Source organism: Pezoporus occidentalis, unplaced genomic scaffold (assembly GCF_034315485.1).
Source record: "Pezoporus occidentalis ecotype Australia unplaced genomic scaffold, CSIRO_AGI_Poc_V1 ctg15, whole genome shotgun sequence".
Lineage (NCBI taxonomy): Eukaryota > Metazoa > Chordata > Aves > Psittaciformes > Psittacidae > Pezoporus > Pezoporus occidentalis.
The window spans coordinates 10111978-10128931 of NW_026913316.1; the positions used below are offsets into that span (position 1 = coordinate 10111978).

Below are 16954 nucleotides of genomic sequence, written 5' to 3' on the forward strand. Positions count from 1 at the left end.
GGGACCCACATGTGCAGAGTGCTCTTGGAACAGCCCACAGTGAAATCTAGCATCAGCTCCACCAGATAATCCGGGAGATCTGTGTATCACTGCCTCTTCCACCAGCTGTCACTTGAGGGGAATGAGCTCCCATCTTTGCAGAGCCCAGATCCATAGCCTGCAGTGGGGAGAATCAGCCCTTAAGGAGAACATAAGGGCAGCATCTGACCCTATCCGTGGCCACGCACCACATAGACCATGCAGAAGAAGTGCACCTCAACCTCCCTGCAGCCCTCTTCCAGAGAAGTCCTGAGAACAAATGCCCTGATTTTGTAAAACTGAGCTGCTGGCTAAGTCCACCCCAGCTCAGAAACTTCCCAGCCATTTGAGAGGGGGTAAGGTTAGGCAAAGCCTTAATAATCCACACAAGACGTGCTGGCAGAGGCCCTGCAGTAGTTTAAGTCAAAGCACTTCTACTGAAGGCAAGGGACCTGTGGGTTCAACCTCAACAAATTTACCTTACTACTGAGAGCCTCCCATGTAACAGAGAAATAACGCACAGAGCAAAAATACAGACTTAACCACATTCTGTCAATGAAGAATGTTTAAGGGGATATGTTATTAAAAAAATACCATTTTATATGTTTGCACATGGCCTCATTTTTGTCCCCCCTTAATCTAAGAAAATGGCATTTGATTCATTAAGTAGACCTTTTCAGATGAGTTCAAGAATCAGTAGACTTAATATCCATCAGAAGCAAAGTGATTCCACTTGTGTGACAAGACACTACTTAGCATTAAAAGTAATTACCCCCCAGAACCACCTCTCACTTGAGGGAGCAGGATGGGACATACAAATCTGCAGAGTCATTTGGGTTACAAAGCAAGTAATAAAAAGGCTCATTTCTGAGCATGTTTTCCCAGTTTTCTATCTGCATTCTTGCAAAGCCTGTGAAATTATTGTAGTCCAAATTTTGCATTATCCTGGCAAGGAAAGTGAAGTTTATTATTGTTGTTACTGGTTTTAAGAGGCACAGTATTGAAGCATCTCTTTGCAGGCACCACAGTAAGTCTGTAAAGAGCTGTAATCATACCCAGCATTTCTTCCCTTACCTGGAACTGAGAAAGCCTATGTCTTTATGAAGAGCAATTGAAGATTCTTCTTCATGTCGAGCATCTGCTTACTCAACTAATGAAAAGGCTTTGCCAAAGCCAATGGACTTGTGCTGAGTTGGCAGCGGGGAGCCAAGGGGACCCACATGTACCTATGGACAAGTATGGTCAACCTCTCTGCTCCTGACAGCAGATACCAAGCTGCACAGACTAATTCCTTGACCCTTTTTACCAACAGTACATTCATTATAAGGAAGGAATCTGATTATTTTACAAGTAGTTAAAATGAAAGTGAGAACCGTGCCACTTCCCGTGACAAGCAGTACTCTGCAGCATTGGACTTGGATAATAAAGCCTAAAACTCTGGTTGCTCCCAGTGCAGCACAGACATAATGCAGAGAGGATCAAGCCAGGAGAAAATACCTAAAAGAAAGCTGTTACTATTAGGCTCTGTTAGTGACTTTAGCATTATGTGGAAAATATACATATATTTAGCATTTGTATTATGATGAAGAAAGAAAAATTGAAGAGAGGGACCTGAACCAGAGATAGCATACTGGGAGAGACTACCAGCAGCAAGAGTTTGAGGTGGGACAGATCACAGTAGACCTTTATAGGATAGTAGAATGGTTTGGGTTGGAAGGGACCTTAAAGATCATCCAGTTCCAACCCCCTGCCATGGGCAGGGATGCCTTCTACTAGAGCATAAAGGCAGAGGTACAAACTGTTGCTCAGGTAGTCTGTAAGGTTTAGGTGGGAATTTGGGATACCAGTGGAAACTTAGTTTTATACCTCACATTGCTTCCGTCTTTTTTTTGTAAGCATGTGCTACTGCCATAGTCAGAGTGTTAAAATATATATGCATATACATACACGTATTCTGTTTGTGTGTTTGTATGTATGTGCATATTATATATAGTGTACATATATACTTATAGCATATGTGTTATACTACAGTGCATAGTAGGCTTGGTATAGTCCATAGTAGGTTTGGCTCCTGTCTTACATGGGGCAGCTGCATCGCTTGTTTTCCTCTTGATTCACTCCACATGTGAGAGTGAGGCTCACTTATGTTGAGCAAGCAGGTGAGCATCAAAAATAATGCAGCACCTGAAGTCCTTGAAAACAGCTCTATGTTTGCTGCCCTCCACATTCCCTAACTTGGTCTGCCTGGAGCTTGGGAAAGCAGCAAACGCATGTCTGTGAAACACAGAGCATTACATGCAAGGTAGCAACTTTCAGAGTCTGGGGAAGCTTGCTTTTGTGGGACTGAAGTACACGTAGCCTGCCGAATCATGTGAAATGGCCAGATATAGAACAATGTCAGGAATGGGAGGCAGCTGGTGGCATTAGAAAGGGCAGTCTTGAAGAGATACGTGTTTGGATGCAACTTAACATAGCTTCATCTCAGCACAAGGCGGGACAGGTGTTTTTATGTAAGATCAAATGTCCATGGCCTGATCGGGTAAAACTTTGTAGATGAAAACATAGTTCAAGAACTTCCATCAGCCCTTTAACATTCAGATACTACACACATTTCAGTGTAATTCACAATGGGAAAGGCACCCCAGAGAGGGCCCAGGCACCCCAGCACTACTGTCCTTCCTGCATTGCAAAGGAGGAAGTGTATTCTGCATGAGCTGTGTCACAGCTTGCAGAGCATGTTGAAGCATCCCATTGTCCCGGCAGCAGAGGATAACTTTGAGCTTCAGACTGAAGGTTACCAAACCTCTCTCCAAGAAGCTTGCATCACCAATATCCTTGACTGGTCTGGGCTGAATCCTTGCTGCTTAACTCAGAATCAGTGAGGACATTGCAGATTCTTTGTGCTGCCCCATGTGGGTTACAAGCCTCATTGGAAGACCCCCAGCACATACAAGTGGCAGCCTCCTGAGTGACCTGACAAGTGCCTTCTCCATGTGGACTTTGAGCCCTCTGCTCTCCTGCTTCACCCTCGCTGCCTATGGACTGTGCATGCCAGCGAGGTGTAGGAAAGCAGATGCACAAAGCTCCTTGTGCCGCTGACATGTAGCGTATGCAGGCACATTCATGTACACACAGGGACAGGCTAGGGGCTTGCTGGTGAAGCTCACATAACTCCTCTGCACTGATGTGTGCAGTCACATATTAAGACAGGTCCTTGGGATAAGGACAGGGAGATCAGCGAGGCCCTCCTGTTTGAACAGGATGGGAAATCCTTTGTGTTTCCTGAAACCCCGTTTTCCTCCCTCATGGGTGCTCCTCTTGTGCTTGGTCTCTGTTTCGGCTACCGGAGTACCCGCTTTGGCTTTCTGCTTGTCCTTGAGCATGAAGAAAGAATTACACTGGGGGAAGGGGGTTCTTCTCGTGATATTTGGACAATGTGAATGTGTTTCTGGCAAGATACTCCAAGTACTACAGTACCAGAAAGGTCAGTATGTCAGGGCCTGAAGCAGCGGGAAGAGTGGGAGGGGAAGGCAGCCTTTGCATCTTGTCACATCCTTCTGCCAAACTGGCAATCTCATCCCAATGTCAACAGACCTGTAGAGCAAGGTTCCCATTTTCTACCCATTCTGGCCGTTGCTGACCTTCTCAGCACCCACCCTTCCTTAACACAAATCACCCTCTTCACCCTTACATAAGTTAAAACAACTGAGCCTCAGCTGATGGCTTGGTGCCCACTTGCTCTTGTTGCCTGTGCTGGAGGTAGCAACGCCCTGCCACAGCTATCAGTCACATTCCCTTACCCAAGCTGAAGTTATGTGTGCTGCTAAACCCTGCCTCAAGGTCATGCACACAGCTTCCAAAAACCTTTGACTCTGCCAAAAAGCATCTAAAACACTGCTATTTGAAGATAACACCAAAGGCATTTTACCAAAATAATTGAGGGATCTAGGGACACACACACAGAGCTCAGGCTCAGTTTTATTCACAAAATAGGCATTTTGGTAAGTTTCTCTAAAGGAACACAGAAAAATTTCTGTCTCTTCCTGTGGCTGCTTCTACCTGCAATTGCAGAGCTGTAAATCCCACTGATATTAATAGAGCAGTACCTGGCCAAGAGAGGACCATGTGTGCCCAGGGACATCTGTCCAGGACTAGCAGTGTGTTGGGAGGGTGCAGAGCTGCATGGTGGCAGCTTTGGATGCTCAGCCTACTTCCAGCTGCAGCTCTTGGCTTGCTGCTGTCACTGGCAAGTCAGACTGGGTTGTATTTTGTATTTGTCAGCACCATGGGCACACTGTCATTGTCTGCCATGGAACATCATAGCAAAATAGCCCAGTATTGAGTTGATAACCATGTAGCACTGAAACTTGATGTAAGGACATATGACAATAGAACCAATAGACTGTGTTAGTTATTCCTTCCAAACAGCACAGCAAAAATCTTCTGTTTTGATACTGAATTTTTCATAGCCATGTTGTTAGCAATACTACAAATTGCAGTTTAGTGGTTTTTGCTTGTGTCTGTGGCACTAATCTCAGTCTTTGTCCCGCTCCAGTTAATAGGCTGCATTATTGGCAGACAAGGCAGTAAGATAAATGAAATCAGGCAGATGTCAGGAGCGCAGATCAAGATTGCTAATGCCACAGAAGGCTCCGCAGAACGACAAGTTACAATCACAGGATCCCCTGCAAACATCAGCTTAGCACAGTACCTCATTAATGCAAGGTAAGTTTGCTTTGTAAGTGATGATGCTTCTGCGAGATTGCTCTGTCTGCTCTCCAGCAAATGTCTGTCCTGGATAGATCTAGAAAGTTGCTTTGCAGTGTCCACTTTGCATAGTATTACTCAATTCCTAATGATTTGTAAAGCCTGTATCATTAGAAACTGTTTGCTGTTGGTTTATTTGGAAAGGAGCTTAATCTGGTGCAATTCTGAGTACATACTGAATGACAAAAGCTGAAAAATCTGAATATTCATACTAGCATCTACCTAAAATACAGGTGGATAAATGAAACGAAATTACAATCACAGATTCCTTAGAAGAAAATACTTCTCACAGATCCATTTTACTGTCCTAAGTGGCAAATATAGTGAAACAGATTGCAACACAGATTTAATTTTCTTGCTGGAAATTGCCACTCAGCGTTGATATCACACTGACATTTGGTTGCTAAAGAGGAATGGAATTTATTTTTTCAGAGACAGCATCACAAATTTGTAGAAAGGATTCCCTAATGAGATGGGGTGAGACTCTGCTGCTTTACTTCTTGATGCCAGAATGAATGAAAGCACTGACTGTGTTTAGCTAAGCCATTGAGATGGCTTAAGTCTCTATCAGTTTGATATGATTATTTAGAAAACTATTGAAATTGATACCACCTTTATTTGCAATTATTATGAGAACGTGCAATGCATAATATAGTGCTGTCTCATAGAGGTACTTGTAAATGTTAGACCGAGGCAACATGTTGTGGGCAGGAGAGTATCTGGTTTTTATTGCCTTTTTTTTTTTTCATTTTTTACCCCCAAAATACTGTGATATGAATCAAGCTTTATGTTTGACTATGTTTGCTCTTAAGGTAGTAGAAAGTATATGATTTATATGGGGGGCTGTAGTCATAACAGGTCTACAGCCTCCTATGGTCCAGCCTCCTCTCCAGCCTAGTTCTGTGCACAACTGCGAGCCACTGTAAATGTCTTAATGGAGGTAAAGGATGTTTGTGAAGTTCTGTGTTACAGCAAACAAAAATACTACTTTCTGTAATTAAGTTTGAAAGTAGTTTCCTAGGGAAAGCTATACAGAGGGTGGCGTCGTGAAGCCTAAGATAAGCCATTTCCAGAATCCTAAAACAACCTACAGCTCTTTTGATTTATATTCTTTGTAGCAAATATAAGTCACTTCCATAAGCCCTGTAATCAAATAAAAATGTGTTCCCTCCTTTAACCCTTAAGGATATGTTCTTCTCTTGGTGTTCAGGGATTCCCCACACATCGAGACGAGAATAGACCCCTTCATTTTTAGTTGCACAAACACCATATGGCATGCATCTGGACCTCAGAAGATAACAATTTAAGATCTTCAAGACAGCTAAAGCATGCAAATAATATAATGCACTTATTAATGGAGTTGCATTGAGCTGCTCACCAGAGACAGAAACTCTAGTGAACAAACCTGTTTGACTCACTTTAGAAAACCCTGTGAACTCTCACACTTCTGTTTATTACTGTTTAATGATTCTTTCGATGGAATGGGATATATATATGAGGTCTTTTAATATACTTTTGCAAAGAAGAAAACTTCTCAGCAGTCATATACCATGGATACTCTATCTATATACCCTGTGAAACCAGAAACAAAGTATTTTCTTCCTGTTGAACTTCTAGCTAGAAATCATTTGTTACTATCATATATTATTATGTACCATGTGTTGAAATTGTATTTAGATTAAGTGACTTCATTTGTAAATGAAGACTCTTAAAGTAATGTATAATAAATTAAGCTCTAAGGTACCATAGGACATTAAGGTGGCTTTATTTATTTTAAGTGACACTGTTCCAGATTTCTCCTTTCACAAGAGAAATTCCTGCCCAGCTAGGTGCTACCACAGTAGCAGTGCTAGTTCACAGTCACATTGGAGCAAGAACCAAGAAACATGCAGGCAAGAGGGAGCTCTGCTCTAGCTGGGGTTTAGGTGCTTGGGCAGGTTTCTCAGAGGCAGCACTGCACTACTGCTGCCTGTATATGCTGGGGGCCAATTTTAGTGTTTGTCAGTCCTAAGCCTGCCACAAGTACTGCCCTCTTTTAAAGATGCTGGCATGACATAGTGTTGGGGAAGAGCTGAGGACAGTACCTAGACTGCCCGAGGTATAGTCTGGTATGTCAAAACATGAATTATAACAAATAAAAGCCATATAAGTATTCGGGGTAAGGTGGGTTTTTTTTAATCTCCCCTACAAGTTCTGTCATTCTCATGGATTTGGTTTCCAGGGCGAGTATTTCTGCATAAATCAATGTCTCACAGCAGCATAGGATATTAAAAAATATCTATCCACTGTATTCCTAAAACATTCTGTGTGTATCTTTAAACTATCCTCCAACCAAAGTTGCCATCTATAGAGTAATTTATCAAATTGTTTCAAGATTTTTTATTGCAATCTGGTGTCGAATATGTACATAATATACTCTAAATTATATATATATACATTGATATAATATCAAGACAGAGATTTAAATCTTTCTAAAGTATTGTTTTGATTCTGTATTATTACCTGAGCGCTGACCTCTGTATGAGTAGACTGTGTGCTAGCTTGTTTGCAGTAGAAGTGTCTTTTTTTTCCTGTAAAATCTTCTGTCTCTTAACTGCTCTCCACTGTAGTAACTGGATTTTCATTATCCAATTCCATCTTCTAGCTTTTATTAAGAAGGTTTCCTGTGTAATATTTGACTTTGGACTATAAACGAATTGTAGCCAGCAGCACTTGCTCCTTGTTGAAGAGCAGTTTCCTGAAGATGTTTATTTACTACCATGTTGATGAGGTTCATCCACAGAGCTAACAGGACCGTCAAAGCCACACTCAAGCTTTATTCCTTTCACCAGGTTTGGGTAATGCAGGATGTGCATATGTTCATAAAGTACAGGGCTTCAAAGGGACAGGGTAAAATTGGCACCATGAAATATTGTATGAAGGCCAACTCATCCACCTTCACATTCAGTTTTGCTGTATCTACAATTGGTTTGAGGAACTGCCCCTATCACAGAACAGCTGACCTGATGTACTTTCACCTTATGCGTTACCAGCAGTAACAAATGTGAAGCTGGGCACATTACTTTAATCTTACTTGTGCAAATACACCAGAGACAGAGAGTTTGAGTGGCTGCTGCCACCACCAGCATTTATCCTGTGGGATCTATTCTCCCTGCTGGTTCAGGAAACAGCTCAGGCTCAAGTACCGCCTGTATAAGTACGGACTTTTTGTTAAATGCAAGGCACGCAAATTCGGGATCACTGCAGCACTGAGTCCTGCATTATCTTTTTATACACCTCCCTCCCAGAATAATAGCAAGTTAGAAGTATAAAAACATCCAACTGTATAAACTGAGCTTTTCAAAATGTACTGAGGTGTCACTATGTAACTCAACTCCTACACCCTAAGTTATGGACATACACTGGGGTTGGATTCACTGATTCAGTGTTCTTGATGTAAATCCCACTGTGCGAGTAGATTGCAAGTAGCCTGGCTAACAGCACAAGAATGCTCTTCTCTCTGCAGAGGACAACTCTACCTTGAGGGTTAGAAAAATTCTGAGCTGCTCACCCACAGAGACAGATAAACACACCTGGTAGGAAAGCCCAAAGCTTTACCTCTCACGAACGGGTCTGCATTTCACACCCTTGCCCTTATCCCTTCCCAGTCCCTCAGAGATGTGCACCTTCCAACATCCCAGAAAAGGCTGCCAAGGAGATGGCACTCCAAGAACCCTCTTTCTTTTGTGGGGAAGAGAGGAGTTGGTGCTTACACATTTCCCTCTCTCCACCATGTGCCTCTCCCCAGCTCAGACCTGCTTCAGGTATCCTTTAGACTTAGCAGCAGTGCTTTGGAAAGCTCTAGTCCAGCATCCCCCCACCCTGTATAGTGCTGGCTGATCTTTGCCCTTGCAGAAAGGGCACCTCCTATGGTCATTGCCTTACTCAGGCCATGAATAGACCAGGGGTTGTTACTCTCAAAACTGCAGTAAGTCTAAGATACAGAAAAGCAAGGCCCCTCCAAGCCCCACACAGGGTGACTATGCTCCCTTCCCAACCAGCAGCCTGGCCACAGGGGCTCTCAAAGCCTGCACCCCCAGCCCACAGTGCCAACTGGGACTAGCACAAAACCCCATGCTGGGGAGCCTCCCTGGGCCTGGTGGGATTTCATAAAGAAGCAGGTTCTGCACCCAGGTCCCCTGTACAGCCAGCCAGCAGCTCCCTGGCACTCCACTCTGGGAGGGAGAAGCTGCTGCAGCCTCTCAGCTCTCCTCAGGAGAAAGCCCAGGAGACCAACAAGTTAGTAACTACTGAAAATATACCCCAGACTTGGGATAGTCCTAGTTATGTGCTAGGCTGCCATACCTCCCAGCCAGTCACATGCAAAATGCATCCTGAAATGAGTGTTTAGGTTGTTTGCTGACCCGAAAGCTTGTGCACAAGCTGCAACAAACAGCAGAGGGAGGGTTTGTCTATGTAGATATGCTGTCATATGAAAAAAACAACGCGTCCTTGGAATTGCTGTATTTAATGTCTAAAAATGTACAGAAAAGCCCAAGTATGTGAGCCAAACTGATCTCACCTGCCAGTGGGTGATGTTAGACTAAAATGAAGGTCGTTTGGTACCTACATCCTCCAAAGAGCCCATCCCTGCCTTGGGCTCAGAGGTGGGGTCAGTCTGAAGTTGCTTGTGCTCGCGGGGTCTGTCTGATGATGTGTATGTTGTATCCATGTAATAGTACCTTGTCTGTCAGCTGGTAAGCTCTTTTATGTTCACTGTAACCGCTGCCACAAGCTCAGAAAGGATTCCACTGCTGTGGAAGCCGGGGTGTTTTCCAGTCTTTCTTGTTACTCATTTCCTTCTGATTAGATTGCATCAATATTTTGTTGTGATCTAAAGAAAAAAACAGTCTGGGAAATGTACAAACCCAAGTGAACACACTGGCTAATCTGGTTTGCTTTATATGAAAAATGCACATTGACCTTTGATTCTCTAAAAAGCAACCAAAACCTCATGCCTTAGATGAAAGCAGCAAATCATTGCTCAGTCTCCTCTCATCCTAACAAAATGACAAAGGGTTCTATTTATGTCCCAAAATTGACAAATTGGACAAATTGCCAACCCCCCCCGCGTCCCCCTGTCAAAAACACAGTAATTGCAAAAAGCAAAATTCACCCTATCAGTGCTGGGGAGTAAACTCCATAGTTATTTTAAGTTTTGTTTTTTCCATCTTTTTGCCATTTCCCTGCATTCCTTAATTTCTTTTCTCATCTGTAAACCGAACTAGCACCCCCCCCCTTTTTGTTTATTGAAAGAACTTTAGAGTCTCAGTAATGTTTTCACCACCGAATCATGAAAAACCCTTTTGTTATTTCTCTTCTTTAACACATAACATGTTCCTCCTTTGACCCTCATTTTCCCTTTTTTTCTCTCTCTCCCTCCTCTCCCTCCCACTCGTCTGTCTCCCGTCACCCACCAATCTAATCCTGCCCTTACGTGGTTGCTGTCCCTCCATCCCTTCCTCCTCCTCCTCCTCCTGGCCCCCCCCCCCCACCCTGGCTGGACCCTCCCAACCTGTTTGTTCCTCTTCCTCTCTTCGTTTGCAGCTTAGAGATGGCTAAAGTCAGCACCCAGACCGCTTCCGTCACGACCCCTGTTGACCTCAACATGAACCTCTCTCAGTCTGCCACCCCTACCTCCACCCCCACCTCCATGGCCGTGCTGGCGGCCGCCTCCGCCGTTACCGTCAGTACCCCCCCTCCCCTACCAACTCTGCCAACCACCCACTATGCCGTTCCTGTCTCCAGTCTGCTTGGCATGAAAACTGTCCCACTCCTGGCACTAAATGCCGCGGCCGCCGCGGGGGCCACGGGGAGTTTGTCCGCTTACACTGCCAAAATTCCTTCGACGAGCGGGGTTAAGAAATCTGACCGCCAGAAGTTTGCTCCATATTGAAGGGATGAGACACAAATGCAAGCTTTGCCAGCTCTGCCAAGAGTCTGTGGTAGATCCTAGTTGTCAAGGAAACAATACGGCATCTTTTTAGTTTCTGTTAAATTGCTAGTGTTAACTGTTGCCGGCTCAAGTCGTCTTCCACTCTCCATAACGACTTAACACCCAGGCACCACCTAACAACTAGTTCCAACAGCAGGCAGGCGCTAGCCTCCGGCCTCTCCCCGGCAGCCTGGGTCCGTCCCTCTGATACCCTAGCAAGGAGAAACCTGGGAAGAAAGGAAACACATGAATGAGGCCAAATTGTGGCAGCCAGGTCCTGCTCCAGCAAACTGCCTGGCACATCAAAACGCTCACACCCATGTGAAGCTGATCCCTCCAACTGCAAAACAATTTCCTATGCCAAATTGGCATCTGGATGAATCTCTCTGTGGCTAGGGATTCCTAAAACTCTGGCAGTTCTGATGACTGCTAGCACTCCAAAATCCCACGTGAAGTGCAGGCCCCCTCAGTCATCCTGCTGCTTTCCACAGGCCTGAAGACTCCCCTGCCCTGACACCAGCCTGCAAGCAGAAGGCTGGGTTTAGAAAGTACCCAACATCAGGGACTTCTGCTTTCTGGTCTGAGGAAAACTGCTGAATTAAAATAACTGTAAGACAAGAGGGGGAACACAGCAGGCACCTGCACCATTGCACTTCATTCTTTTGAAGTGTATAACCATTTTTCTCTAGCTTGCAAAAATGTAAATTTAAGAACTCTCTTTTGTGGGGAGAAAGCAGGCTCCTCCTTTTGCACTTTTTTACTTGTATATATACACACTGACAAAGTACTTATTTCTCTAAGTACTTAACTAGTAGGTACGAATCAGACATGCATGAGCGCTATCCTGATACCCCTCCTGCATATATTTTGCGCAGCCAAAATGACCATTGTGTTTGTTAGGTTTCTGTACAAAATACATCACTGTTTAACTTGCCACTAATCATGCAATTGGGTTGTACTGTAATGACAAATTAAATCTAGTGCTTATCAAAGGACATTCAAAGGCTGCTGCCTGTGCAGGTACCATCCCTTTAATGAGAATTAATAATTAGTTCAGATTAACTAAAACCAGAAGAGAGGCAGGTGATGCAATGGCTGGTTGCTAGCTGCTGGAACTAGTTTTTAACTGCATTTTCTGTTTGTCCATCCACCTTCTTTTTAATTTCTGTTGCATAACTCAGTAATGCAATATTGTTTTCCTCACCACTTCCAAATCCAGAATCCCATTAGCCCGCTATGTTCATCCACTTTGCACTCCTTGGACACAAAGCTTTAACAATTGAACTGTATTCAGTGCATTTTAATATAAACTAAAAACACAATGCAAATGCAATACTTTTAAAAACATGGTATTTCAAAGTGTGTGATGATTATTGTATAGGGCTAAGTACTATCTCAGTATTTTGTGTCTGTATTCTGTGGGCTTTTCTTCACCTTAGTACCTTTGCACTAAGTTTTGTCACTGTAACCATTTGTAGAACCGCCATTGTTACAGTTTGCACTTATCCAAATGGGGGTTTTGGTTGGTTTTGTTGGTTTGGTTTTTCTTTTCTTTTGGGCTTCTTTTGGTTTGGTTTGGTTTGTATATACTGAAGGAACAACTGGAAATAATGTCAAGGTACCTCAGCTACTTAAAAGCTCTAAAAAACTGCTGTAAAATTGTTCTGGACTACTGTAACTGTTTAAATAACTGACGTTTAAAGAACTCAAACCACCAAGCTCTGTGTGAGAGAACTTGCCTGCACTGAAATGCTGTTCTATGCTGGTTGTACTCAAGTGTTATTTTTTAATAGTGAGAAGATTTTTTTTTTCTGCCCTTTTTTTTTTTTCTTTTCCTTATTTTTGTTCCTACATTTTAGGCTGTCATCAGAAGTTACTGGCCTGGGGGCTCTGTAATGTATCTCATCATGCCCTAGTGCATTAGCCACCAGACAGGACTTTTCCAAAGCCCCATGAGACAATGCTTTCTATGGACTAATCTACAGAGGAGTTTCTGCCATTTCTAACTTTCTTATTATTCTGAGACATCACAAGAAAACACCTTAAGCAACTGTGCTTCCTAACTCTTGTGTTGCTTTCATTACTGTTCCAGTTTTAACACTGTTGTGGCTCATAACATAAAGCAAAGCAGAGTTATTTTTGGGCGTTAATTTTCATTGATGTTCATGCTTTGGCTAATCTGTATAAAAGCATGGGCCATTAGTGTTCTAAACCACTGTATTCTTCAGCTAGAGACTCGACAGTAAATTAAATGAGACGTTTTTATAAATAAATCTTTTTCCTGATTTAAAAAAAAAAAGAAAAAAAAAGACGTGGTAGCTTTGTGCATACAGCTGTTGTGTTGTTTAAACTTTGTTCTTTGTAACCAAGTTGCTAATTTGTCATTTGAGAAACACTATTTTATGGATTGTCAATCTAAGAACATAGACAAATTGCTTGTTTTCATTAATGATTAAAGGTTTCATATCATCACACTTAAGGTCCCAGTGCTCATTGGGAAAGAGTGTAACAACTGTGCAATACTGGCAGCATTAGAAAGGACATTAGCCCATTGTCAGGGATGAGGAGTCTTTCTTTTCACAATTAGATGGAGCCAGATCGTGTAATTAGTAGAGAAAGTAATATTTCTGCAAAATATTATTGTTTTTTTTAACAGTGTTGCTCTTGGAGAACTTACCACACTGCATAGAAAAGACAGAATTTGGTTTCTTGCTACTAGAAGCCACTGGTTTTGCTCTCTCATGTTTTCTTTCCCATATTGATTTATAGATCAGACGCTGGGGAAGGAAAAAACAAACCCAAAGGAACAAGCTTGAGTACTCAACAGATCATTACTAAGACCTTTCATGTTTTCCCATTCCCAGCATCACTGTGCAGTGACTGTGCAGCCTTCTAGACAGCTCCTTTGACCCCGCAGGAACTAGCAGCTGGGAGGAGCATGACAATTTGCATTACAAAGGGAGAACGCAGAGCTGGCTCAGTGAAGTGCCTCATCCTGCCCTGACACCCTGCTTGATCCATTCAGCGCCTCCTCTGGCTCTGCTGCAGCACTGCAGTTACAGCGTATTGAGCGCAGCCTCAATCTGTCTCTTCAAACCCAAGAGAAAGGGGCTGGCCCCGGGCTGCATACAGCACTTCTGGCTGCACTCTGGCCACCTCTCCTTTTAGGGCATTGGCAGTACTTTATTACTGCTTTATCCTCATGAGAAAGCAAAGGTTTTGGCAGTGCAAACAAGTAACATCCTTAATAATGTGAGCCTAATTCTACAATCTCTGTTCCTACTCTACTAAGGTCTGTACTTGTCTCTAGGTATTTAGCTTGGGGTCCTGGTTCCCCTCACTGCCCCAGCTGAGTACCTGTGGGGCATATCATTATATTTTCCATGGACTCTAGTGTACCGAGAGCTCCTGTGTATCTGGGTCTAGAGTATGAGCCTGGAACTGAAATATGACCAGGATGTGCATACAGACTTGGAAATCTCCAGACATCAAGTTTTTCAATACAGATGCAACCACAGAGCAAATCTTGACAATAAAGGCTGCCAGGGAAGATTACAGAATGCCTTATTGATCCCAGCACTCAGGAAGCCTTACCCAGGTTGGAAGAACTATAGGCTGTGTGCTGACCTTGATAACATTCTGTGTTGTGATTACTTAAGATATATTACTTAAAACATATTTAACTGCTTCCTCTTGAAAGGAGAGCTGAAGCTGCTTTCACAGCAGAGACCTCCATACTCTACATTTCCTCAACACATACTCTTCATTTCCTCATCAGCAAAAGCTATTTCTCTGGCTAGCCTGGCTAGTGTGAATGAACAAAAAAAAGAACATTGCAGCTCAACACTAAGTAGGTCAAGGCTCTGCTCTACAGTAACGCTGCTAGGCAAAGGGCAGCAGCAGCTCTGTTGTGTATAGCATCTTTCATATAAGTAATTCCCATGTGCCTTGCAGAATTGGCTAGAAAATACTGAGATTTAAACAAACAAGCGCAGGAGCATGTTTGTGTGTGGAATGAGGAGAGGTAAAATACAGACACAAGGAAAAAGGAAAGAAAAAAGTCTTTCGAGAGGGCTTTTGCAAAAAATGCAGGCAGAAATGTGATTTAAATCTAGGCTAGTTAAGGATTCATTTTAATTGAATTATTTTAGTTGGAAGATATTTCTCAATAGCACGAAAAAGTTCCTGAATAGCTTTAATATACAAAGCGGGGAAACAAAACACAGGAAGGTGGATCTGAAGGGGGGGGAGTAAAAAATGATATTATCCAGTGTAGAAAACTGAACCACTTATGCTCAAAGGGAGATAAGAGGAAGCATGGACCCGATATGAAAAGGTCACTGCCCACACAACTGTGGGTTTCCAAATGAAAGAGAGCACAAATTCTGCAGCCCTTCATGTCATTAGAGTATCAGAGTTCTGGCAAACACCTCAAATGAGTTCAGGCAGCTCTGTTGTGATTCTCAAGTGAAAAAATAGAAAGCAGGAATGCTGGCTCAAATAGTCAACCAGAGCAAAACCAACCAGTCACATAACCTTGTCCATTGCTAATACACAGAGTGCTTTCTCTTCTCAGACATAGCCAGAAGGCATCTATCAAGTTGCATATCTGTGTCAGTTAAGTCTCCTAGAAAGCTAACAGCATATATCTCACTGGTGCCATGAATGTAGGCACCTGGTAAGTGCCTCAGCCACGCTGGGCTGTGTGGGCAAGATGCTTCTGTGATGTTTCACAAGACAGTCTGAAAGCATAAGCTGAACTTTCCCTGTCCAAACTAGCCAGAAATGGAAGTGTCCCTGTTGTTTTCATTTTTAAATACCCAACAGCATGAAAACAAGAGTGCTTCTCTGGGAGGGGGAAGATCCAAATCTAATTTCCTCCATAGCCTCTATCTCAGCTGAGTGTATGTCAGGACTATTTATGTATTTGGAACAGGACCTTCCCCTTCTCGGGCAAGTGCCATCATTATTCACCAAGTGAGTCACATATGCTCACTAATTCAGTCATTTTACAGTAGCACAGCTTCTACGGGAAAGACTGACATTATTAGGCTGCTCAACTAGATCATGGGAACTGTATGTTCAAAGGACAGCATAGAGAGGAGGGATTTGAATAGAGATCTCTTACATCCTCTGCAACTGTTGGAACTACCAGTGACCCAAAGCATTAGTCCCTCTGCTGTATTTTCAGAAAGCAGACATGGTTTATAGATGTCTAAACAAGGGAATAGCTCACATTTCTTTTCCCACTTAACCGCCCAGGATAGTTCTAAGTGAAATAATGAACAGAAGATCAAATTAAAGCAGATACTGAAAAAATGCTTCACACCAGATCTCCTGGCTTAAGCACCACTTTCTAAGGATACAAACACACACTGCCTTACCACTGAAGTGTACTTAACTCCTTGGCTCCAGCAAGGAACACAGTAATGTTGATTAAATCACTTTCTGCATCAGTGCATGTGTCCTGTCACTCCACAGACTGGCACATGTCACAAGACAGTAACTGAAAGGAAAGAAATGTCAAATTCATCTGATGGTACCTAATGAAAGGGAATTTCTGAAACATTTTATACTTGTGTTACAGTTTCTAATGACAGCTACAACATGATTCCTGTCGGCTGAATGTCTGAGTGCCTAGTCCAAGCTTTCTTGATTGTAAGAAAAAAGAAAGTATTAAGTGCTAAAAATATCTGAGTAATACAACTTTTCTCATTAGAGCTATTTCTAGCTCAGTATTTTTTAGATGAAAAAGATCTTTAAATGCAGAGAAATTAATTACAGTGGCATGTAATAAGCAAAGTGTCTTTCCTCAAATTGAATTTATTTGCAGGGGGACTGACCAAAGACAATGTTCTTTTTAACCAGTATTTGTAATTCTGAAGCAAGTTTAAACTGCATGCTTTATGCAGGAATGATGATCATGTTAACCAGTGAGACTATCGTTTTGTTTGTTGGTCTTTTGGTTTGGTTGGTTTAGGCTTTTGGACTCCTCTGTACCAAATACAGCCCTTTTCTACATTGTGACAGCAGAAGCTTACTTCTTCCATGGCAGGAGAGTTAGCACACAGTTTACCATTTGTGATTGACTGCACTTGCCACAGAGCAGCTAACTATGAACAACTGGCAGCTGCATCTGTAGTTCACTGCTCCCTGGAACCACTGTACATTGGAAATATATCAAACATACACACA

The 16954-nt window shown here is 42.8% G+C and overlaps 1 protein-coding gene across 16 annotated transcripts in view; it reads left to right on the forward strand.

Moving 5' to 3' along the window:
* Nucleotides 1–16954, forward strand: part of LOC134159725 (poly(rC)-binding protein 3-like) — a 60951-nt gene that overhangs the window by 38297 nt on the left and 5700 nt on the right. For 6 of the 16 annotated variants that reach the window (XM_062610983.1, XM_062610984.1, XM_062610987.1 and 3 more), the window contains 2 exons: nucleotides 4574–4743; nucleotides 10372–10720. The exons of 2 other annotated variants lie outside the window; for them this stretch is intronic. In XM_062610983.1, the coding sequence (XP_062466967.1) occupies nucleotides 4574–4743; nucleotides 10372–10720 (519 nt within the window). 8 more of the 16 variants (XM_062610993.1, XM_062610994.1, XM_062610997.1 and 5 more) reach the window with 6 other exon arrangements.